General features: G+C 37.1%; 1 protein-coding gene across 3 annotated transcripts in view; it reads right to left on the minus strand.

Moving 5' to 3' along the window:
• The window catches only part of SPAG1 (sperm associated antigen 1), a 36,483-nt gene that overhangs the window by 3,384 nt on the left and 7,710 nt on the right, over positions 1-25,389 (minus strand). For all 3 annotated transcript variants that reach the window (XM_072329902.1, XM_072329903.1, XM_072329905.1), the window contains 11 exons: positions 25,254-25,359; positions 22,530-22,660; positions 21,379-21,485; positions 19,244-19,406; positions 14,674-15,096; positions 14,189-14,288; positions 11,054-11,206; positions 7,219-7,394; positions 4,070-4,211; positions 3,016-3,142; positions 663-827 (listed from right to left, as the gene is read on the minus strand). In XM_072329902.1, the coding sequence (XP_072186003.1) occupies positions 663-827; positions 3,016-3,142; positions 4,070-4,211; positions 7,219-7,394; positions 11,054-11,206; positions 14,189-14,288; positions 14,674-15,096; positions 19,244-19,406; positions 21,379-21,485; positions 22,530-22,660; positions 25,254-25,359 (1,793 nt within the window). The remainder of the gene's footprint in view (positions 1-662; positions 828-3,015; positions 3,143-4,069; positions 4,212-7,218; positions 7,395-11,053; positions 11,207-14,188; positions 14,289-14,673; positions 15,097-19,243; positions 19,407-21,378; positions 21,486-22,529; positions 22,661-25,253; positions 25,360-25,389) is intronic.

Consider the following 25,389-nt stretch of genomic DNA (forward strand, 5'->3'; position numbering starts at 1 on the left):
AGGATTTTATTCTTCACACCAGTAGCTTCACTACCAGCATAAGAACAGCTGGCATGTTGCTAAGAGCCTTCGCCAGAGGTTGCCTGAGTAGCTCAGACTTCAAAAGCAAAAATGTTCTTGGACAACCATATCCTGTAAAATTGCTATTTCAAAAATCTAAGGAGTTTTTGATTACAAGCAACACATGCTGAAGTTTCTCACTGTCTAAATGTACTTTTTTTCACTTCTGTTGTGTACCTCAAAGTAGGCAAAGCTTAACTACAGAACAGAGTGGATGCTGAATCATAGAATCATAGAATCATAGAATTACCCAGGTTAGAAAAGACCTTGAAGATCATCAAGTCCAACCAGTCCCCATCTCTAAAAAAAAAACAACTCTGCTAAATCATATCCCTGAGTACCACATCCAAACGGCTCTTAAACACATCCAGGGATGGCGATTCAACCACCTCCCTGGGGAGCCTATTCCAGTACCTAACCACCCTTTCTGTAAAGAAGTTCTTCCTAAGAACACAACATATGTGAGCATCCTCCGATATGTTAAAAATACAACTCTGCCTAAAGCAGGTGTAGAGCTCAGAACTAAAACCCAAATGCTTTGGTATTATGCTTTCAAATGTATGGATTTTGTACCGCCTGCTTGTGAAACTGAACAGATATACCTCTTGTATGGTTATTTTCTTCCTTTGCTTTTGTTGACAGTCAGCGACAGCAGTGCTGCCACGGCTGAGCAGTTGGGTTATCTCCTCTAGTTCATTTTTTGCTTCAAGAACATTTGGATCTATTAGAAGTACCTTCTTGAGATCATCAACACTGGCTTGATAGCTCTGTAAGTAAAAAGGAAAGTATTTTTTTTTTTCATAAACACAGCATGGGAAAAATAAATTGCAATCATTGTATTGGCTTTTACGAGAAATAAAAATGCTGAAATCTTGACGTAAAATAGACAAAAATAATTGCAGTGTAATTTTAAAGGTAGAAAAAAGGAAACCGAGGATAAGTTTGAATACTTTATGATTAAATACATTCATGTTAAATATATAGCATGAATTAATTTATGCTCTGAAAAACATTTCCCTGTATTAGAAAACAGACTACTGAGAATTGCTGCTTTTAAAAACAATCGACATTTTAATACCTTCTCAATGCAACTCCATCATCCGTTTGCAGGCTTTGACAATAGGTCAAATTAAATTTAAATGACAACTATGCCTTAATTCTGGGCATCATTTCAACAGCTCATCTCAAAACAGCTGACATAGGAAATTCCTGGCTATCCTTGGGAAGACTGAGATTACATGAAGAATTCTAGGATAAACTACAGAAGGATCAATACAAAGACAGAGTGATATTAGAACACTGCTCTACCAGAATCAGTCTTGTCATTTAATTAGCGCTCTCATTTCAAGAGTTGACTTTCAGTATTATGCATTTTTATATTAAATTCTTCAGAGAGACAAAGTTCAGAGCAGCATCAGTTCTGAGGAAGGCTGAAATACCACATGGAACAAACCAAGTTACCCTGGGGGCTGAATATAAAAAATAAGGATAATATGTACCAGCAGATAGTAAAAGACTGTGCACAGAAAAGTGAGGGAGCCAGTATTTCCTTTGTTCCAATCAGTGCCATAAGGCTATTGAGGGTCATAGTATCACAGAAAAAATAAAACAAACCCTAAAAAAAAAAACACTAATCCTCTGTTGCATCATTAGTTGACGTCCTTCCTCAGCATTCCAATGGAACTCCAATGGAAACCGCAAGTGTAAAAGACAGACATTCTATTTTCTATCCAAGATATTTCATTCAATACCAGTTAAGTTGTACAGGCAAACCTTGGTTTGCTGGTGGACTTCATCTGCAAATGAACACAGCGAGGGGACAGCGTGCCTTCTTCAGCAAACAGCTACTTTTTAAGCTAAAACACCTGAATATTCACAGCTACAGAGAAATGAGGTTCCAGAAAAGACTTCTGACCATTGTGATCATTGTCAGCAAACAACCAGTCCTCCTAAGTTTTAAACTGCATCCTGGGCTATCAGGTGTAGGAGGCATAGCCCATCCCATATCCTACATTATAGGCCTAACTCATCAAACAAGTACCAGTCTTGTTTTATTGTTTATCCCAGTCTTCCCTTAACTACATCTGAGTGTATAAAATTCATTAAATCCCTCTGATATAAATACAGATGCATTCATAAACAAATAACATCATCCAGCTTAGTTATGTCTTACCAAAATAGATGCATCTAGTTCTTACTATCTTTTGTTAGAGTCATTTGTCAACCCCAGATCACCCTAGCATTAGGACTCGCTCATCCCTAGAGCTGGCCATAAGGAAGGTATTACATCTGCCCAAAACAAACCATCTTGTGCGTCCCTTGGTGCTCAATTCTAAAGAATCCATGAGCACTGTACCTCACATTACGACAATGACTTCAGTGTGCTGATGGAAGGGAAAAGGCTGAATCCTCACATTGCCCAAAGAGCGAGAAAAGAAATCACTGACGAAGATTTCCAGTGTGTTTGGAAAAGGAAAGTAGAAAAGAATGAAGATGATTAAAGCCCTGGTTTAATATGACAAGCACTCAAATATGTGCAGATGCCAAAAGACAGCTTGAGATTTTAGTCTGAAAAGATAAAGACAGACTTGAAGAGAATCTGTATGTAATCAGCTAAGATACAGTAAACACCTTGACAAAAAAAAAACAGACTGGGACACACAGGGGTATACTAGAACATTATAAAAGAGTTTAAAACCTGATTAATTGTCTTTATTCAAAGCTTATTTATTCCAATATTCTTTTCTCAAATTACTGTAAATCAATGTGCAGATTTATATGTTCAAAAAATATTTATATTCTATATATACCTAATGCTTTACAAAGTAATACATCATCAGCACTGCATACTTTGCTTATATTCACTCACTGACTTAATTATCTGATGATTGCCTTTGAAGAGGATAAGCAAGTTTAGAAGTACTTAAGAATACCTGCCATGTTCTTTTTCCTCACCTGTAATCCTTTGTATGCTAGTGCTCTTCTGTAAAAAGCTTTAATATTAGAATCTTCTACTTGAAGGACATGATCACAATCCTGCTTAGCCTCTTCATATTTATACAGTTTCAAGTAACAGAGAGCTCTAACACAGAAAAACAGAATACACTGCAATATAAGTAAATTCTAGTGTACTGTAATGCCAACAGTATCCGACTCTCTTTAATGTTTATTACAGTATTTCACACAATATCAATATGCTGTTTTATATTTTTTTCTCCTTACAGTACATCTTTTCTTCCTTAAATACATCAAGATCAAAAGTATTAATGACATCACTGGATAGACTTAGAGCCAATTCCAGTTAAAATTTAGGTATGAATAATGCTGGAAATTGAGCAGGAAATAAGTACTTTAAAAGCAGAGTCTATTTTAGCTTAATATGACAGTATGGGGATGTATATCATATGGACTGCACGCAACCACTCCGGGTAAAAATAAAGTGCTCCAGATTAAATAAGCAATATGATTTTCTGCACTTAATTATTACTTGGAAGTCTCCTATTCAGGAATTGGCCTAGTAAAATCCTACTTAGTTTGAAGAAGCTGACAGGATTACAGCATAAAGAATTATGCCGTAGAATCAGGTCAACCTTTACAGTAACGCTGCTGCATGACTACGCTTCTACTACTCTCTTTTCATTATGTACATCCTCTCTAAATTATTATTCGTTGTATTTGGTATACTGCAACTGCATGTTAGTTTTTAATTAATATCAAATCAGTATTCTCACACCATTCTGCAAGATGCTACCTTAATTACACCTTTCACTTTGGTTACTTTACATACATCTTAAGATCTTCATATAGATATCACTGACAGAAATACTTGCTCTGCTTGGAAGACAGCGTGGTTTAATGAAAAATCAATTTTGTTATTAGAGATTCTCATCAAGAGGGAAAAAAATGCCTTCCTTTAAAAAAACAGTTGAGTGATGCAAAATCCATATTTTCAGTGCAAAAATGTAAGCATTATTATCCCACAGAGCGGGGGTAGATTTCAGATCTTTACCTGTTTGTGTAGATTGTGCAGTCCTTGGAATTTAACTTCAAGCATTCACTGTATTTATTTACAGCCTCATCATATTTACCGCTCTTCACCAAATCATTCCCTTCATTTTTTAATGTCCTGAACTTTTCCTCAGCTTTCTCACCTACATAAGGAAAGGATCACAGTGTTACATAAGAAGGTTGGTTCATTACAGATAGCTGAATAATCTACCCAGACTAAGAATAACTGCCTGGCATCTGGACTATTTTTATCAGTTTGCACATTCCAATTTCTGTCCCACATCTTCCTGATGCGCTAAGAAAGTTATGAGCATACATACACATGCTTTCCAATACACCAAGGTAGCTATTTTTGCTGAAAATAGCGTGAATGCAACAGACAACTCTGCTTTTATCCTCTCCTGTCAACCTGCTCTTCATAGTACAGTGGGATGAACCATTGAAATGTTGTCTTTATTTACAGCAGCAGAGATATAATCAGTGGCATTAAAAACCTTCTAGATCTTCACCATCACACCAAAAAGGCCATAATGTTTCCTTATATGCTTTCTGCAAGCAACCAACCAGTCAATTTCTATGTTGAGCTAGCGGCAAACAGTCACATCAGTTGGGGTTACTGAGACATCAGCAATATTCTGTTAATGAGTTTTATAATAAAGGTGTTTTAAGTAACTGGAAAACACCAAACTATACATAAATAAATGTTTTACTCTTTCATAATGGTCATTCCTTCCACATCATTTGTTGCACATGCTTCTAGATCAGACCACAACTTTAATGCCTGCAAAGAAACATCAATCCTGACTGCACTTTAATGACTCCTGAAGTAGACTGAGAAGCATTTTATATCAAAACCCCATGGAGCACACTGTGTGGTGACAGTGATGGCTAACTGTTATGTTTCAGAACAGGTTAAACATGACCTAAGGAACTCCTATCTTTGCTCTTTGCGATAATCTTCCAATTCTTTCTCTTCCCAGTTATACAATGTTGTAATGGTGCACATTTAATCCCTCCTAGTTAAGTTAAATGGCTTAGACTACATACCTTGGTTATACAACAAAATTAAAAAAAGAAAAAAACAACTAATGGCACCCCTTAATAACAGAAAAAGCCCAGAGTACAAACGTAATATAAAAGCTCAGCTTGTTTTAATAGCAACACACTCATGTAAAATACCAGTTTTCTACTTCATTTCAAAAGTAAGTGCTAAACTGTCCAATCCTTAAGTGATAAATCAGTAACAACAGGCACAACTAATGGAACTGCTCCAGTCATTGAACAGTTTAAAAAGTAGAGTCAAACTTTTATGAATATAATTGAGCTTAAAATATACAGAAACATCCTTCATGTTCCTTAAACAACAAAAAAACACGTTCCTGCAGCATTACTATTGTTTTATATATGCTATTATTCAGATTATTCATAAAGTACAAGTTTTCCAGAACCACACTTAAGAAAATTGTCAAATTCTCATAAAGGCACAGATGTGTAAGCTGTTGTTCTACATCAAGCACAAATAAGCTTAAGGATGACTTTTCACATAATGGTAAGGTCTTCAAATCTGTAGTGCCCAAGAGTACAGATTATTTGAAGGTACGCGTTAATGCAGTAATTGATTGTAGAGAGACAACTCTATTGCTGGTACTTACTAGGCCAGCAACACAATTATGTGTTGCATTCTCCTCTCTGTTAAAGAAGGATAGATATCTTCAGTGCTTATTTTATTCATACAGTCATAAAACAGTTAAGGGAATCAATTAACAGTCAAAGAAGAATCAAAAAATGATATAGCTAAGGCCTTTGCAGGAAGATTTAATATCAATAAAAGCAGAATTGGAAAGGTTCCTTCACCTGAATTACTGGAGCAAGAAAAATGGAAACCCCACCAAAAGAATAAAACAGAGGGAAGAAAGTCTCCTTACTGGAGGTAAGGACTCAGTGCATACATGTAAAAAAATCTCCGAACTAACATTTCTTAAGAGTGATCACTGAATAGACACTGCTGAAGCTCAATTATGTAATTTAAAAAAACACCACAATTTTTCTTCTGTAGTCCATTTCATCACATGCTGACCATACAGAAGTCTACCCGTTCTGCTCTGAACAGCTGAGTAATACTTTTATGAACAATTAAATGATGGCTATGAATTATGCAGCTAGTTATACTACTGAGGGTGGGTTTCTCTTGCAGCGGGGAAGAACTGTTTTAGCTGCTGTAGTATTAGGTCAGGGAAACCACTGACTTGTGATAGGACTCAACACACTGCTGAACTAAGGAAAGTAAATTAGGCTAAAAGTTATGTGCGTTCAATGAGGTGTTGAATCAGCAGCTGCAGATTTGACCTTGGTAAGCCAGGTTCTCGCTGCCGATAACACATGCTTTTATACAGACCCAGACAATTAGTGCAGACAGTGGGTCTCTTTTTTCCAAATAACGTCATTAGTTATCCTATCTCTGGAATGCAAGGTAGCAGGCTCGGACAGTAAAACCACAAATTAACAAAGAAGCAGCAGATTTGTGAACAGAGCTGTGGCCAATGAGGCAACCAACCAGAGGCAGCCAAGCATACTCCATCCAAGAAAAAAACATGACAACCTTCATCGGAAAGCCCAGCGAAAATACACATGTGTAAAAGAGATGAGACTTGGAGTGAAGGGGGAAATGTCAATCACTTTGGGGGCTCATTGTAATAATGCCTTTTCTTGGATATCTAATGCATGTGTAAGCAGCTTCTTCTTCAAGTATATGCCTTTCTTGCCCTCTGCTGTGCAGGCTAGGTGTGAATATCTCCCCTGCACCCAGTGAGTGTGCAGCACTGATTCAACACACCTGCTTTGTAATTACTCAGTGAGTTTGATTTTTGCATGCCACCGCTGATGAGCAGTTCTGCCATATTTTACATAACTCCCGAAATTACATGCTGCAAACTAAACCGCATCATCTGGCCTCCAAAAAATAATTACCATAACTGTGGCTCTATAAAGTGTATCAAACCTAATCACATAAAAGATCACCTCATTTGACTTTTCACTAAGTTCTCTAGTAAATATTTTTCAGAAGTCACTCCTTTAATACATTTAATTGTATTTCATTTTTTGGTTAATATTAGTTTCTAGTACACATATATTTGCATTAGCTATACATACGATTCATTTGCAGCTGTTCTTCTTTGTTGATTTCTGTGGGACTTCTTGACTTAACCTCTGACGAAAAGCTTCCTCCATCCCACCTGTGTAGCTGAGCAGCAACAGGGACAACTGGAATTGGTGGTAGTTTTTCCCTCCAACTAGAACCATCTTGATCAATTAAAGTCTTCGTTATTCTGAAAAGGAAAAGCCCCATCAATATGACTCTGCATTTAATTTATGCTTTAATAACTTACAAATTAAATAATACAATGTTCCAATTTTAAAAAAAAACAAAACAAAACAAACAAAAAAAAAAAAAAAACAACAAAAAAACACAGCAACACACAAAACCGAACAATTTTCCTTAAGATTATTGAAAAAAAATAATGACTGTCTTAGTGGTCAACAGTACTGAATTCATTTACTTGATTCAGTCTTTTCCCCTTTTAAATCAGAGTTGTCCTGCTCATACGTAGCAGACAGGACACTATCATCAGCCAAATCTATAAATAATTAAGCAAATGTCAGATTTTGCAACCAAGCTTTACATGCTGCCTCAAACATGGCAGTAAAGAAATGGGGGGGTGGGGGAGGAAGAGATATCCATATTACTTAGTTTTCTCAGTTGCTAATTGGTGTTATCTGAAACAAGAGTAAAATATAGCATCCTGAGACATAAGCATGGTACCTAAATCTGCCCACGTCAAACAAAATCTCTTACACAATTACCTCTCACAAAATTATTTTCTAAACAACCAGTGCAGGTCATAAATTACTTACTAAATTACACTTCTTATAGCAGACAAAAACTCTTCAATGGATTATTCTTCATCACCATTTAAAAATGCAAGTAAAAGTATTCAAACTGTTCAGCCTCTCTTTAATCAGTAGACTATAGATCACCCGCTTCTACACAGGAGAGGCTCAATACAAAATACAATTAATTGGGAGTTTCCCATTGCTGTGATATGTTTTGGAGAAAAACCCAAACAAACAATTATCTATAAAATCTAGTAACACTGAATGTGATTCAAATGAGATAATAACCCAGACAGAGTTTTCTTCCTCTTTTTTTTTCCTTTACAAAAGTTTCAATAATAATGGCTATAAAGTAAGAAAACTCCTCAGTGTAATACATTGGGTAGAGTCAAAGCAGCTGGCACCAAACTATTTTCCTGTTAGGATCCGAAAGAAGAGCCAGCAGCACTTCTTCTAATATTATTTCCCAGAATCTCAGTGTAGTTAAAGTTGGAAAGGATTTCTGCATCCATCTGGTCCTGTTTCCCTGCTCAAGCAGGGACAATTAGAGCAGGGTGCTCAGGACCATGTCCAGGCAGACACTGAATGTAAAACAGAAACTGAAACAGTATTTTAAATATATATATAGAATACAAACACTGTTTGTGGAGCTATATAATGCATGATTTTATTGCTATGTTGCACAAAACATGTATGCTATATGCTACATGAAACATGCCATTTTGTATTGAAAATAAGTTATTAACACTACAAAATGTGACATTATGTGTATGATCTAGCTAATTAATCTGTTTTCTAAGTGAACATTTTGCTTTGTACTAACTGCATATACCCCTTCTGCGATTTCTTCTATCTGGGTGATTAATAAGCAGTATTTTATAGGGTAAAAGCAAAATCTGTGCAAGTTCTATTTTGTTCTTATTCTACTAAAGCTTTAGGGTTTTGTTAAGAATCGTCTGAATACAAATGTTAAGAGAAATGTGGCACTTTATCATAAGTTAGACAGCCCTAAGATTTACTCTGGTAATTTTATTAGAGAACAAAACCACGCACTTTATATTTAAAAATCTTTTCTTTTTTTTTTTTCCTCCTGGTTCTTCTCATACAAAATAAGAGTAATTCTGTTCAAAATTGAGAGAAGTGGAATGATGTTTCAATTGAATAAATGGAAATGTATGAACACACTGCCCAGTATAAAAGACACAACTGAAAATCATCTAACCATGATAAACGCTCACACAATTCTTTGTACTTGTTCTCTGTTGACTTTTCAGCAAAATTAATACATTCTTTCTTACTTTACTTTGGTTGTTGAATGGCAGGTGATCTTAAAAATTCTACTTGTTTATATCAAGAGAATTATCTGAAATATCAGACTGAACAACTCTTAGGTTTTAAGAGTTTTTTAAAACTTGCTTAGGAGGTGAACACAGCAAGATGAGCCTTAACCAAATTTAATGAGCCCGCTTTCAGACAGAAGTAGGAAGATGAGGTTTTCTATCAGCTTCCTACACACTCACCATCCAGTTTCCTCCAGGAATGTAAAAACAAATAAATCCTCCCGTAAAAGCGGATTGTTAAGACCTGACGTTTCTAAAAAATTCAAAGATCTCTTTTGAGGTTGTCCCACTATGTTAAAGGGCTGTGCAGTACCTACCATTCTTTGTCAAAACTCATTTTTAAAGGCGTATTACTTTGGAGCTATACATTGATAGTTCAGTCATTGATTGCAAATTAATTTACAAAGACAAAATACTCAGAAATAACTTATATTAAAAGTTCAGTAAGCAGGAGGTCTATGCTCAAGGAAGTAAGAATTTGCAAGCAAAAATTAATTACCAGCAGAAGAGAAGACAAGAAGGAAGAAGTAGCTGAAATAAGATGATGGGTTGCCAGGGAGGAAAGAATAATGAGCAGTGAAGCTAAAAACATAAGGAAGGCCTAGAGAGGAGAAAAGGAAGAATGTTAAGGGAAAAGAAGGAAATAAGCTTATTACTAAGCAAGTTACAAGTCACTGTCAGAAGAAACAAAGAGAATAATATCTGCAGATAAATAAGCCAAGAAGATTTAAAAATAAAACCAAAATAAAAAAGTAAGTCAAATAAGTCAATAACACAGGAAGTTACTTCACCAAACAAAATGGTCTATTATTAATGCAGATACAGGAGATCAGTGACAATTTGTTGTGTAATCAACAAGACTGCAAGGAGAAGATATTCAAGCTTCATCATCTCCTTTGGACATCTCCTTTTAAATAAGCAGAACTTAAAAACACTATTGCCTCTTCATTGAAGTATAAAGAAAAACATAAGCACTCATGACCTCGCCTTAAGAAGGAAAGTACTAGATCCCATTGCAAAAAGTTGCATGAACATGGAGTCCTGCTCAACAATTAATCTCTGTTTCACTTTCATAAGTATTTTTTGTCCAATAAAAGGAAAAAGGAAAGAAAATCAACATGAAAATCCTGTCATTTGTGCACTTACGTACTTTCAACATGTTATTGAGAATCAAACTGTATAAGCACTATCATAATAATGAACTATTAATATACAGTGTATCTTATAGTAAGATACTGTAGTTTATCTCTAAGCAATCTGTTATGTTACTTTTATTTTAAAAACATCTCTAAGCTTTGTAGCCAATCACCTCAACAAGCTGCTCCAGTGTAGGCACAACCGTAGCATACTGAAGAATTCACACCTAACATAAACCTGAGTAGGCACATGTAGAGTGCTAGTAAATTAAGGAAACAGAAATGTGAGAGAAAAGGTATGAACTTAAACCACAAGTTAGGAAAGAAGTTGCCCAGTCCAAAAATAAATAAATAATAATAAAAATAAATTAAAAAAAAAAAAAAAAAAAAAAAAAAAGCCTCTTAATATTATAATTTTAAATGAAAATGTGGCTACTGCTGCAAAAGGCAGCTGTTCAGCTGTGAGAAAACAAGAGTAACCAGCCAGTCCTCTAGTTCTAACACAAATTGTGATGACCTTGCTGTGGGACAAATACAGAAAGGATGTACTCCCAGGCAAAACTGAACTATATTCCTCTATTTGGACTGATGTGTAGAATATGTACAAGGTGTATTTACCTATTAACACTGTCATTTGCTGCTTGTATGCTGCTGTCTATTTGTAGGACTGTTTTGTAATCAACATATGCCTGTCGATACCGCTCCATAGACTCGTATGCCATTGCTCGTCGTAGAAGAGGCTTAAGGGAAAATGGCTGAAGCTCCAGAGCTCTGGAAAAAAACAAAAGAGGTATATGACGTTAAAGTAGGAAAAGTAAATAACAGTAGTATAACTATCTTATTATACACACAACTATATGGAACAACTGTGTGATTTCAGATTTGTCTTACAGTACCATAACCCAGGAAGACACTGTTGAGTGGTTTATTATTAATGCCCTAAATGAAATGCAGTTAAGAAATGGTCAGTGCTTTTACCACAGCTTACTCAACTCAAATCCACACCTTCCAACCACAGAGCTAATCCTTTCCTGGTGATGAAAGTAACAAAATGACAGTTGTTAAAAGTTATTTTTCTGAAGTCATGCCTAGACCTACTAGAATTTCAAGTGTATTGTGCTTTTGCCTACACAACTTTTAATTCTTCTTCCTTATTTGAAAATATTCATGTAAAAATACAATCAATGAAACATGAATACATCCCTGTCTACTTTTGCCTTTTAGGTTTTTACATGTCTTTTGTCTGTTTCTGCCTCAATCCCTGATACTGTGCAATCACAACTTCTGAACATCAAGTGCTTTGCCAGTAACTTGATGAAGCCACAAAAGCTTTATTAAATATTACCTCTAACTAATCACTGATTCTTGCTAATAAGACAGAAAGATAAACACTGAAATACTTAAATTAATGTGAGTCTAGGCAATTTGATGGCATGCAATCCTGAGCTAATTCAGACTCACAGGTCTCTAGTCTGACCTTCTGCTAAATGTGGAGTCAGCTCTGAGATTAGACAAAGGTTGCTCACAGCTTTATCCAGTCAAGCTTTGAAAACCTGGGAAATTTCTGCACAACCACCCTGGGTTCCCTGTCACTGTATCCTATTGTCCCCCATCAGGAAATGGTTTTTTTCTTCTCTTTATTATTATTTTTTTCCTCAGAACCTCTTCAGTTTGTTTTTACCTGCTGTCACTTATCCTCCCACAATACACTGCCAGAATCAGGTTCCATCTTCTGGGTGATCACCTCATACGTCCTGGCTGCCTGCTGCTAGGAGTCCTCAGAGCCATTTTTCAAGCTTAACAAACCTGGCACCCTCCGCTTCTCCAGGCAAGCATTCCAAAGCCCACAGACCCCTCAGCAACACCACACTGAACTCATTCTAGTTGATCAATACCTTTCGTGTACTAGGGAAACCAAAATCCAACATAATAGCATAGCATAGTTGCTGTCAAACAAGTGCTGAGTACAGGGGGATAATTGCTTCCACTGGCTATGCTGCTCTCTGCATGGCCCAGGATGTTATTGGCCTTCCTGGCTGTTAAGTTAGCTTTTCACCATCACTCCTCCATAAAACTAGAGAAACAACCTCTGGAACAAAGATTCCCAATTTCTATTTCATAAGCATACCAACATTCCAACTCTTAATGAATGCATCTGAAAAATACAGAATAATATGATGTTACAGCTCTTAAAAAACTCTGCAAAAACGCTCCACATTCTGTAACTTAGACAAAAACTAACACAATATTCAGGCTTCTGGTATTCAGAATGACATAAAAATCACAATTATTATTTGGAGTAGGAGACACTGCTTGAAAAATAGCTTTAATGGGAATCAAAAACTCTCTTCCCGGGGCAGAATGTGAAGATAATACATCCATGAAACAAGCCACACCACCATATTAAATAAGGGAAAAATGAAGTTAGTGTAGGAGCCCTGTTTCACTCACAATAACAAGAAACACCCTAAACAGAAACTTGTGATAAAGAGTGATCCAACAGATGGCTTTTCATAAATCTTTAAGGCTTATGCAGCTAAAACTTAGTAGACATTCAATACATTTGTATACTTTTAATGTCACAAACATAAGCACTACATCAATTTTTACTTGATTAAATCAAGTAACTTATTTGGGAATCATCCCTTATATTGTGTTGCCTGGAGTAAATGTAACTGACGCTGCCTACTTTCTGCAGTTTGGCTGTTCTGCCACCCAGATTCTACATTACTTCCACCTCTGTTACGCTTAGTAAGCATCACTGGGTCTTGAAAACACACAAGATTAAGAACACTGTGATAAAATAATGAAAAAATAAACTTTCAGTCAGTAAGAATATAAAAACCAAAATCATTGCATTACTGACTTTGACTGAACTCTTCTATAATAGAAAACTCCTGAATTATCTGTTGGCTGCTAAGTATGCCATCTGGGTTTTATCGGACAACTGTGTATGAATCTACATCTCCTTTAGAGAATATGGTTAACAAATCAGTTTTTTCAGATGAAATTTCCACAACATTTTTGTCTGGCAGAATTTATACAGTATGTCAAAAATTCAGTTAATTAAGTTACATACAAATTTTAGAGTGGCTTTTTTAATAGATGGGTTCTAGTAGCAAAAAACCAACCAAACAAATAAAAATCTAAAGTATCTCAATCACCCTGAGATACTCTTGGCCATTTAGGCCTCAGTCTTACTAACCCTTTTAAGAAAATATAACAAAAGACATCTGGAAATACTAATAATTTAGTTGAAGGCAGTGTTTGCAAGTTACTGAAGGCATCTGATCTTCTCTCACTCCCGTATCCTTAAAAGCCATAATAAGCAGGAAGGATTTTAGCTCGGTTTCTTAACTGTAATCGTTGTCTGTAGCTAAGCTGAATATACATTTTAAAAATAAAAACACCACAAAAACAGAGCAGACGTGAACCTCACAAGTGCTTGAAAGTAATTTCCTACACTATACTATTAATAAAGATTGCACATTCGGGTTACTAATGAGTATTACTGAAGTAAGCCTGCTGTTACAATAAAAACCATAAATCTACACATACTTGTGTATGCAAGAAGCCATCTAAGTCAGTTAAATGTTGTTCCTTCCCTGAGTTTCATGTGATTGTTTATGTAACTGACAAATAAAGGCATCTGTGAGATTATACAGGGATTCAAAGTACAATAATAAGATATCACATAAAATGTTTAATCATCATCAGGAATGTTGTTGCTCTACATCGAAGGTTGCAATTTACCTGTTACAATCTTGAATGCAGTCACTGCAGTTGCCTTCTTTGAGGTAACATGCTGCTCTGTTTGAGTACAAGATACTTAAATCATCTGGACTTTGTTCCCCTAAAAGAAGTTACAATTACAAAGACCATTACTAAAACGACACTCAAGAATTAAAGCAATTGTATACAGTAAGTTGTACTGCAGTGATGCAGTCTGCTCTTGATTCAAAGCTGGAAGGAACTCTCCTTTATTATGTCACCTAGAATACTTAGTTACTCACACACAAAGAAATGCAAACATCTCTGTCCCAAGAAAGTTAAAAGAATATTTTGCTCATCTTCCTCATTTTGTATTACATGAATTATCCTCTACTGGCAATGACTAAGTATTCACTGCACAGTAACTCATGCCAAAAATCCAGGGATAGGCTAGGTTAGTTCATCTGCAGTTCCTTTAAATCACATAAACAACAATTCTACATTTAAGTATAAGGTATCACACTCACCGACACTGATGACATACTCAATTGCTTCCGAGTATTTGGGCACAGCTTCTCCAAACTGCCCGCTCTTAAATAACTCATTTCCTTCACTTTTCAGTTTTGCGGCAGCTGGAGGAAGTGAAGTCGAATGGGCAGCACCCGCTGACAGGGACCCTCCTCCGTGCAATCTGGTAGACTGGCCAGTTTCAGGGCTTTCACTTGTTTGGCTGCTGTTTAAATAACCATTGGCTTCACCATCATGGTCTGTTTTCTGTGATTTTTTCTCTTCTGTGCCTTTTTTAAGTCCACTCTCAGTTGATTCCTTCTGCTTCTGGGCCCCTCTGTCTTCCAACTTGGAGCCACCTCCTTTGCTGTGAAACTTTCTCAGTATGTTCCCCATGTCAGCCTTCCCCAAAGCCGCCTCGCCTCTTACTGGCAGGACAATTTCTGCAAGGAAGTTAATCAGCTGAGTTAGAGCTTGCATCATCAGAAGAAACCACTGCCATGCAAAACGGGGGGTGCAGAGAATACTGCACAACATTCTTCATAGAGCTGCATTTCACGATTGATCTGCCTCAGAAAACACAGGAAAGTTCCTACTTAGAAGTGATCTGTAATGATTACTGAGAATGTATTCCTGTGAAATCTCATTTCTCCCTGCTGAGCACAAGGGAACGCCCCTGTTCTGCAGTATCAGAATGGAACAGAGCTCACCTTGGAATTAACTCTTTAATTACCGGATATTAAAATAGCAACACTGATTTCCCACGACCAAATCAAAACGTTTGCAAGTTAAAATCAGAACACACAACCAATCAAGCAGTGATGTTACACATTTTAGGATTCTTCTCTCCTTCCTGTAGGAGGAATAAAATTTCATAAAACATTCTCAAAAAGGCTTCATTTAAACTAAGTTCCACAAGCCTTTTGTAGACAGTTCAGATCAGTCAACTTTCACCATTACCATTAATTAGAAAAAATCAGAGTAACAGTATTGGATATTAACATACACAAATCTCTTATTCACCTGAATTATTAGCAGATTACCATTCCAGTATTCAAATACATATTTCAGTAGTAAGCCTGACCTCTGCAAACAAACATTTTCTTTTAATTACCACTTGGCACATTTAACTAAAATGCTGTGTTTTCATCTTTCTCTAACTTGATGTGCACATCTGCCACGCAGTTTTTCACGTCATATTAGAATGATACTTTCAAATGATTTGAACTAAACTTCTGAAGTTGATAGAATATGAAAGTACATTTCTTGATGCACAAAATGTAACCAAAATTAATCCAAACAGGATGGGAAGCATAAGAACTTTGAAAATGATTCATGCCATATGCAGTAGAACTACTAGAGCCTTGTTTCCTACAGATACATACAGGAGTGTTTAGATTCTCTAGTGTCTAGTAGACAAAAGCTCTGAATCCATCTCAGCCTCTCCTATTTGAAATACCTTTATTGTTTTGGTAAGCTGATACTCTGCAATGGGAACGATGATAAGAAAAATCTGTTCTACTTCCCCTTCCTCCATTTTTAAGAGGCTTCATTATTTTGAGACTTCTGTTCAGCAAAACTGTTGCAATGCTAAATATGCCAAAAAAGAACTTTAATCCCTGTTAACACTAAAAGAATCAACTTAAAATGGAAAGGCTGTCCAAAGCCAAAAGTTATCGAATACTCTTAAAGGAATATCCTACGTGTTTATGAAATGGATTACATCATGTTTCACTTAAAATGAATTTTCAGCTACACAAGGTATTATCTCCTTCAGAAGCATGGCACAAAAATGCAGAATGAACAGCAAAATATCTAAGTACACTTCACAATGAATTCACCTCATATGAAGCCAAGTAATAGTTTCAGTTTTTTTTATCCATTCTGGGTGTATGTAAGGAGGCAACTGGAATCGCTCTAATCTTGACAGAGAAATGTTTAATAATTTCTTATATATACATATATATTTTGCTTTTGTACAACACTGTGTCAGTGAAACTATTCTGTATTACATGTTCTTGGGTTAGCTGACTGAAATGACACTTGGGTTGTTCTAAACCAGAACACGTAATGAACAGACTTCTTAAATAATTCCAGTCTCTGACTGCTTAGAAGTAGTCATAAAGAATGGAAAACAACCTACTGGTCAACATTTACACTGACGCTGTAATTGAGGGTTGACTTCAGGAAGTTCATTACATATTCAATTCTAGTGCTATTTTTCAATACTGTGTATTTTAACATGACCTAATTTCTCGCACTGCAAGTTTTGAATAGTCTGAGAGCTACAATGGATTGGGCCCCACCATACTAGACATTACACAAACCACTGCTAAATGAGAGTTTGTTCTTCACAGAGTTTACAATCCTAAAAATAATTAAAAATAAAATAAAATATAAAGCACACTGAAGAGAGGATCAGGGAATGCAGAATAGTAATTATAATGATTAACAAGGTGCACAAACATCCTCATAGAAGAGTTCATCAATGCTTCAAGCCATAAGGAGAATGGATGCGGTCACATTTAATAAAATTTGTTTAGAAAATCAACAAGAGAAACTCAGAGAGTGTTATCAACCACTATTGGTTTTGGAAAGTTGTCAGCCAGTCACTGTGAGCATATCTCTTTTTACTTAAGGGCATGAAGCATTACTTCAGAGAAGCAAAACAACTCTACATGCTCAAGACCAGCACAGAACACAGTGAGTAATTCATCTACACTACATAATTCATCTGCAGAGACACTGTTTTCCTGATCAAAACCTAAACTACATCCCCCCATAAAGAACAATTTAGTAAAAGAAAACAAGGACGCAAGATAGAAGACTGATATATGAAGATGTTCTTCAGTCTCAGAATGGTACTGAATCATGTTAAAGAGACACCTGATTGGCACTGTAATAATGACAAGGACCTTAAGTTGGTACTAGCAAGGAAATTTAATACCATATAGGAAGTAAATCTTGAAGACTAAGATGCTTAGGTTACTTATTGCTGTTGACTGAACCTATCAAATTTATTCAATAACTGAATTGTCTTCATATTTGTTTCCAGATGTAATTTAAAACAAATGTAAAAACTTTAAAACTAGGGTTACAAAGATGTTTAGGGGCCTGGAGCATCTCCTGCACAAAGAAGGCTGAGAGATCTAGGGCTGTTCAGCCTGGAGAAGGGGAGACTGAGAAGTGATCTCACCACTGTTTACAAACATCTAAAGCACAGGAGTGAAGTGGACAGGGCCAAACTCTTTTAAGTGGTGCCCAGCAACAGGACAAGGGGCAATGGAAACAAACAGGAGCATGGGAAGTTCAATACAAACATGAGGAAGAACTTTGTTACTGTGAGGGTGACAGAGCACTGGAACAGGCTCCCCATAGAGGCAGCGCAGTCTCCTTCTCTGGAGGTATTCAAAACACATTTGAATGCATTCCAATGGGATCTACCATAAGCATCCTGCTGTAGCAGGGGACTGGACTGGATGATGTCCAGAGGTCCCATCTAGCCCCTACAATTCTGTGTGATTCTGGGTTTCTGTGTGAAAATACACAGAAATCTATGAAGGTGCCTGCCATCTAAATCTCAGAAAAACTTAAATATGAACACATGTGACACTGATGTCAGTTGACAGACTTCCCTATGTTTAAAAGCCTAACCTTTCATCAGATGAATGGGAGTCTTCCTGTGGACCTAAGAGGCACTTAGTCATCTGAATACCGTGAATGAAAAGCAATCCCCAATTAACTTCTACAGAGGGACCAGGGACAGGACCTAGACTTACTTTCAAGGTGTTTGCTGATAAGACTTAGTGGATAACAACTGATTTTGAGGATATATTTTCCCTAAACTCTCGTGCAAATAGTGCGTTATTAAATCAGCCTTTTACAGTCTGTAATTCATATGTAAGCAGAACATTTTGGTAACTGAAGAAACAACAGACTGAATTAATTTCAAGCTAAAGAATTATACAGGCCGTGGAAAACGGAAAAGCCACAGCTGTCTTGCCAAATTACCTTAAGGAACCAATAAAAAGGGTGCAGATCAATCCTAAGATGTTTTTCTGCGGCATGCTGGAGCCCAGACATGCATCCAAACCCCAAAGCAACTTGACAGTTGTGGAGCAAACAAAGGCAATGACAGAGCCCCCAGATGAGAAATAGACGCTATAGGAAAAGATATCAAAGAGAAATAAACTCACCCCTCCCAGTAACAGTTTGGAGAAAGGGGTGAGCTGAGGAATGCAGCCTTCTCCTATTCGTACTCCCGCCGCAGGAGAGAAAGGGTGGGGGGAAGGGGGACCTGCGCAGGCTCAGATTGCATACGCGCTTCCAGCCGCCCCCACCAACTCTAGGCCATCAGATGTTCATGCATTGGTTCAGACTGTGACCTTGGAATTCCACTACAACAGCACAGTCCTCAATGGCTGTTGATGTCTCTCTCCTTAAGCCAACAGCTCTGACTATGCCAGCAGCCTCATCTCAGCTGTGTTGCAGTTAATCATACCCCAATACATTCAGGTCTATTTCAAGTAGTGAATGTAATTTTAGTCTTTTTCCTCAGATTGAAATTAATAGGAAATGATATGACATTACTTTTATCTCTGCTGCTTCTTCCAGATTCTTCTGCATTTTCCCCTCTTTCTTCATCACCTTCTGAATCCTCAATATCTTGAATAAGTATTCTTTTCCCTCTGCCTTCAGTGTTATGTCCAGGCTTTAATTCTTTCACTTTCTTTTCAATCTCTAGAAGATTTTTCTGTAATAGAAAAATAGTAACAGCAGGAGCCTTTATATCTAGAAAATACATTCTGTTAAGTAACATAACAAAGATCCTGAAGAATTATCCAGATAAATGTTATCAATATAAAACCAGAGAAAATAAACGTGACTTTTCAGTCAGTAACAAAATCACGATTAACACTGAATTTCTGTCTCTTAGAAACTCAGAATAAAGCAGTTAAGTAAATATATATCTTTCTTTGCTTAAGCATAAATAAATAGCTGAATAAACATATCACACTATGATGATTTCTGGCATGGTCTACACAGAAAAGCCACATTGAAAACAGACTTTGTAGAGTCTCTGAAAAAGCCTAAAACCAGCTTATCAACACTTACACCATGGAGAACTCAGTGTCTGATGGACATTTGATGGACTATGTAACTGACAGAAATAAAACCAGAAGAGATAACAACTTCTTTCCATTTTCAGAACAGAGTAAATACACCTAATAGTAAGCACCCTTTTGTTCTGTATTCAATGCTGTACAAAGAAGTACCATTTCATTAGTCACTTCAACATGAAAAAGATAAACAAGGATGAGAAAAAGCCAAGATTCATTGAAAAGTTGCAGCTATTTATCTTTCTTTCAGTGACTCTGCATACAAACATTCATTTTGCTTGGGTTCTACATACTCCTATTTAGCTCAACAGGGTTTTGAGGATTCTTCTAGCAAAAAGCAACTCAAAAACTCGTCCTGCCAAGCACTGTATCACCTCTAGGTGTCTCAGCCACGACATAAGAGCTGGCACAGATAGATAAGGACAAAGGACCAACATCTGTTTCAGCAATGAGAAGCATTACTTAGCAGAGCTACTACACTCTGAAGAGCGTACTCACAATGAATACCATTATAAGAAGTCTCAGCACAGCCTTCGCACAAAGAGTTTTGGGGAGTTTGTCAGCATAGACTCAGAAGTTCAGTGTTATAAAGGGGAAAACAAAAAGCAAAAGAGCTCTTTTAGTCAAATCAAAGCAGACATGTTTGAAAAGATAAAGAAGCAGGAAAGTAGATTCCTTGGTTGATGCAGACAGGAACTAGTCACACTACTAACGTGAACTGTTCTTGCTAGGAAGTTATCTGCAAGAACAGGCATGAATGCAATAGGTTGTTAATTTGACATACAGGCTTAGAGCTCTCTGACGTTTCTGGAGCAAGCAATAACAGTGGCTCCAAAGAAAAAAGAAGCAATCAGCAGCTGCTAGTATTTTAAACTGTGCCAACAGTAAGAACTAAATAGAATTCATATGATGAGAAAAATCCCCAAAATTGAGGGTTAGCAGCATGATGGACAAGCAAAGAGCAGCATAGTATCAAAACCGTCTAGTACTGAAAATTCTCAGGGCAGGTGGTATCCATACTCTAGGACTAGGTTCAAAGCTGTAAATCACCCATAAGAAAAGACCACTGAAATGACAAGAACCAATCTCTTCTTCAACAGTTTGCAAGGACCACATCCTGACACTGAGCTTTCAAATAAAGCATCTTGCTTTCCTAGGTCTGTATTCATAAAATATGCAAGGGTTTTGTTTGTTTGTTTTTGGGGGGGTAATTTCTTTTTTTCCTAGCTTGGAAATGAGAAATGAGATTCATAACATTGAACACACTGAAGTAAAGACAGAACTTAGGGCTTCTCCTTTCAGGTTAGCTTTACTACCACAACAATAAAAGTTTGGCATCTCTTTTTGGTCTCTAGGTGAGGCACCTAATACAGAAGACTTCAGCACTTACAGGTTCTCACAACTAAGTACAAGAGAAGTTTTGGTCACATTCAGGTACCTACTTTCTACCACAGGCAGCTAAGTGGTCTCGGGAAACTGATCATTGGCACAGCAGATAATTGTGTCCTCAGAATTAAGATCCAAATCAAGTAATATAAATGATAAGCACTATTCTACAACTGCCTGCAACCTTTTTTGAGTCATATGCAAGTCAATTATCTTTACCTTAGCTACAGCATTTTCTGGTTCAATGCATAATACTGTGTTCAGATCCTTCATAGCTGCCTGGTAATTCTTCAGCTGATTGTAAACAGTGGCACGGCGCAACAGAGCTATGAAGGAACAGAGAGTATTATATACAATTTTAAGGCATAAAGTGAATAACAATTCACTATCTTTCTATAAATATGAAATGTGAGTGTAGAACAATTTGTAAAGTTTACTGCGTTTACTTCATAATGAGTGTGTTACTGATTCTCTTCACAGTTTTTAGCAATCTAATTTCATGACATCTTTTGAGATAGGAATCATGACTTGTGAATCATAGAATCGTGAAGGTTGGAAAAGACCTCCAAGATGATCCAGTCCAACTGTCCACCTAACACCAATATTCCCAACTAAGCCATGCCCCTCAGCACAACATCTAAATGTTTCCTGAACACCTACAGAGACAGTGACTCCATCATCTCCTCAGGCAGCTTAATCCAGTGCCTGACTGCTTTTTTGGAGAAGAAATTTTTCCTAATACGCAACCTGAACCTTCCCCGGAAGAACCTGAGGCTGTTGCATCTTGTCCTATCACTAGTTACACAGGAGCCTCACCACAGCCTCCTTTCAGGCAGTTGTAGAGAGCATTAAGGTCTCCTCTGAGCCTCCTCTTATCCAGACAGAACAATCCAAGATCCCTCAACTGCTCCTCACAGGACTTGTGTTCCAGACCCTTCACCAGCTTCACTGTGAAGCATCTCATGTTTTTTCAATTTCTCCACTCCTCACATGCAAATACAGTTAGCTTCACTCAGGCCTTTACCTTAAGAAAGAATTAAACCAGCAACTTCCATTGTTTTCACATTGCTTTTAAGGTAATTAATGCTTCAGTATGGGTACTATGTAAACAATGTGCTGCACAAGTACAAGAGATTTGTACTTATATAAAAACAGAAGTTAGCTCCACACTGTTGCACAGGAATGGCCATCACAGAGCAATAGAATAGACGGCTTAAAACTTCCATGACTCCCAAAATACTGTTAAAATTAGTTTGTGAAGCTAATTTCTTTCTTCCTCATACTTGGAACTCAACTCAGTGAAAGCAACACATACAAACAATTTTATTTGCTAGAAATAAAATAATACATAGACACATATTTAACTCTACCTTTTACATTGCCAGGTTCCATGTCTAGCACCTTCTCACAATCCTGCATAGCACCGTCCCAGTCCTGAAGTTTGATTTCTGCTTGAGCTTTGTTATTATATGCAGCTGCAGTGGGTAGTACAGATATACTCCTGCAAAAGAGTATTGATCATGCTGGGCTCATCATTAGGAAGTCTGAATATAGAAACAATGTACTTTTGGAATCCGTGAACAACATTACAATTACAACATTAAAGCTGATACTAATTTCATCAAAGTGGTTAGGGACTTGTTCTTGTAAGAACAGAGGCCATTATCCATCAACTATGCTCCCACTGCTCATCCATCTAGATTCAAACCATACTGTCAAATGATATCTTTAGAGTATCAAAAATCATAGAATCAATTAGGTTGGAAAAGACCGTCAAGGTCACCAAATCTAACTATCAACCTGACCTACCTAACTAGTCTCATCATTAAACCAGTGGGGCAGCCTGTTCTAATGCTTGCTCATCCTCTCCGTGAATAAATTATTCCAAGCATCCAATCTTAACCTTCTCTGCAACTTGAGATCATTTCCTCTTGCCCTATCACGTGTCATCTGAGAAAAAAGATCAACACCCACTTCACTGCAACCTCCCTTTCAGGTAGTTGTAGAGAGTGATGAAGTCTCCCCTCACCCTCCTTTTCTCCAGATGAAATAATCCCATTTCCTCAGTCATAAGAGAGTGCAAGTCCTGTTTTCCAGTCCCTTTACAAGCTTCACTGCTGTTCGCTGCACATGCTCAAGCAACACTGTGCCCTTCTTTTAATGATGGGCCCAAAACTGAACACAGTATTCAAAATGCAGTCTCACTTGTGCTTTATACAAATGGACAATCATACTACTCCTTCTAGACACACTGTTTCTGTTACAGTCCAAGATGTTATTGGCCTTTTTGGTTACCTGGGCACCTTGGCTGCAGCAGCTTTGACATAGTAGATTTTAAGATTCTAGAAGTCAGCAACATATTGTCGTGGCCAAATAGGTAAAATGTGGACTACCTAAGTGGGCAATAAGGTAGAAAGAAAACTAACTGGTCTGTAGAGCTCGAAGAACTACGTCAAGATGTATAAAGTCCAACTAGCAATCAGTTACTAGAGGCCTCCCTCCAGGACCAATACAATTTAATGCCAGCAGTCTCTAATATGGAACAGAAAGCAATCCCAGGAAGTTCCTTGCTGATACACAGCTGCAGGGAGAACAGTCCCTAATGGAGTGGAGGGCAGAACTGCAGTCAAGAAAGGTTTTAACAAGCCAGAGAAAGAAGCTGACAGACTTCAGGGTGAGCACAAAAACAGCAACAATAACAATATAACAGCAAATGCAAACTCCTGGACTTGAAATACTACTTTTTTTTTTTTTTTTTTTTTTTTAATATTCAGTGCCTACATGAGTTGTGGTTTAACCCAGCAGGTGGCTGTGCACCACACAGCTGTTCTCTCACTTCCTCCCTTCCCAGCAGGATGGGGAGGAGAATCCAGAAAAACAAAGTAAAACTCATGGGCTGAAAGCTAATTTAAAAACTAATATAAAACTAATTACTACAACAGAGAACAGGATAATAATTATGACATATATATATATATGTTTCTCTATATATATGTTTATAATAAGTGATGCACTAGCAATTGTTCACCATCTCCCAACCCACGCCCAGTCAGCCCATGTGTAGAAGAGAATGAGATGAGCTCCCATCCCCTTCAAAACACCTTCTGCTTGATGTTATATGGCATGGAATATTCCTTTGGCCTGTTTTGAATCATAGAATCATAAAATCACAAGGTTGGAAAGGACCAAGATCATCTAGTCCAACCATCCTCCCATTACCATTGCTACCACAAGCCACTAAACCATATCTCATAGCTCCTAATTTGGACACCTCTTGATCACTGCCAGGGATGGTGACTCCACCACCTCCCTGGGCAATATTACTGAAGACCTGTCCTGTGCAGCACACTCTGCAGCCCTGCTCAAGGAGAAGTGGGAGCTGAGTCACTTGCTGAAATGTGGCAGCAGTAGTGCCTCTGGTAAAAGAAAGAACAAATTAAAAGCCAGCTGTCCTCATTCCGTTCCCTCCCAGCTCTGTGGGCCCTTCGATGAGAATGGCCTTGGCTCTGTACAACATTGCTTAGCAGCAGCTATAAACATCGGTGTGTTATCAGCATGGTTCTTCTCCTAGAACCAAAACGTAGCATCCTGCCAGACACTTTGGAGAAAACAATTCTGTTCCAGCAGAAAATCAGGCTTTTCTTGTGGACTGCTACTAATTACAGTTATGATTATGTTGTACACAATTATTTTTCTTTCTTCTAGGCACAGGTTATTAAGTCAGTTTTTTAAAATAAAAAGCTGTGATAATCATACATTATAATTACTTCCAATTAATTTCTAAATAGTCTGTTTTCTCAAGACATTCTTTAATATTTTCATAATCTTCGTCCATCTGCCCTTGAATCTCAACTGTTTTGAAAAGTCTGAACAACTTTGTGACACCTGCGAATTTGTGTCCCATCACTATTCACCAACTCCTTTCTGATTTACCTTCTTGAAAATAAAGTTAGTATCAGGATGCAACAGCACTATAAGAATTCTTCTGTAAAATCCTTTCACCCTGTTGAAAATAATCTAATTGTCAATAAGGCTTTCAAAATAATACTCACAGGTAAAGGTTATTAAAATAAAGGAACACACTTTTTACTCACCGAGTGTAATATGTCACTGCTTCCACATAATCTCCACTGGCAAATGCTTCATTGCCCTTTTCTTTTTCCCGAGTAGCAAAAAAGATCTTCTCTTTCTCTGTCATGCCTAGAAGAAAATATTTATACTTGTTACAAC

This window comes from Excalfactoria chinensis, chromosome 2, assembly GCF_039878825.1.
Source record: "Excalfactoria chinensis isolate bCotChi1 chromosome 2, bCotChi1.hap2, whole genome shotgun sequence".
Lineage (NCBI taxonomy): Eukaryota > Metazoa > Chordata > Aves > Galliformes > Phasianidae > Excalfactoria > Excalfactoria chinensis.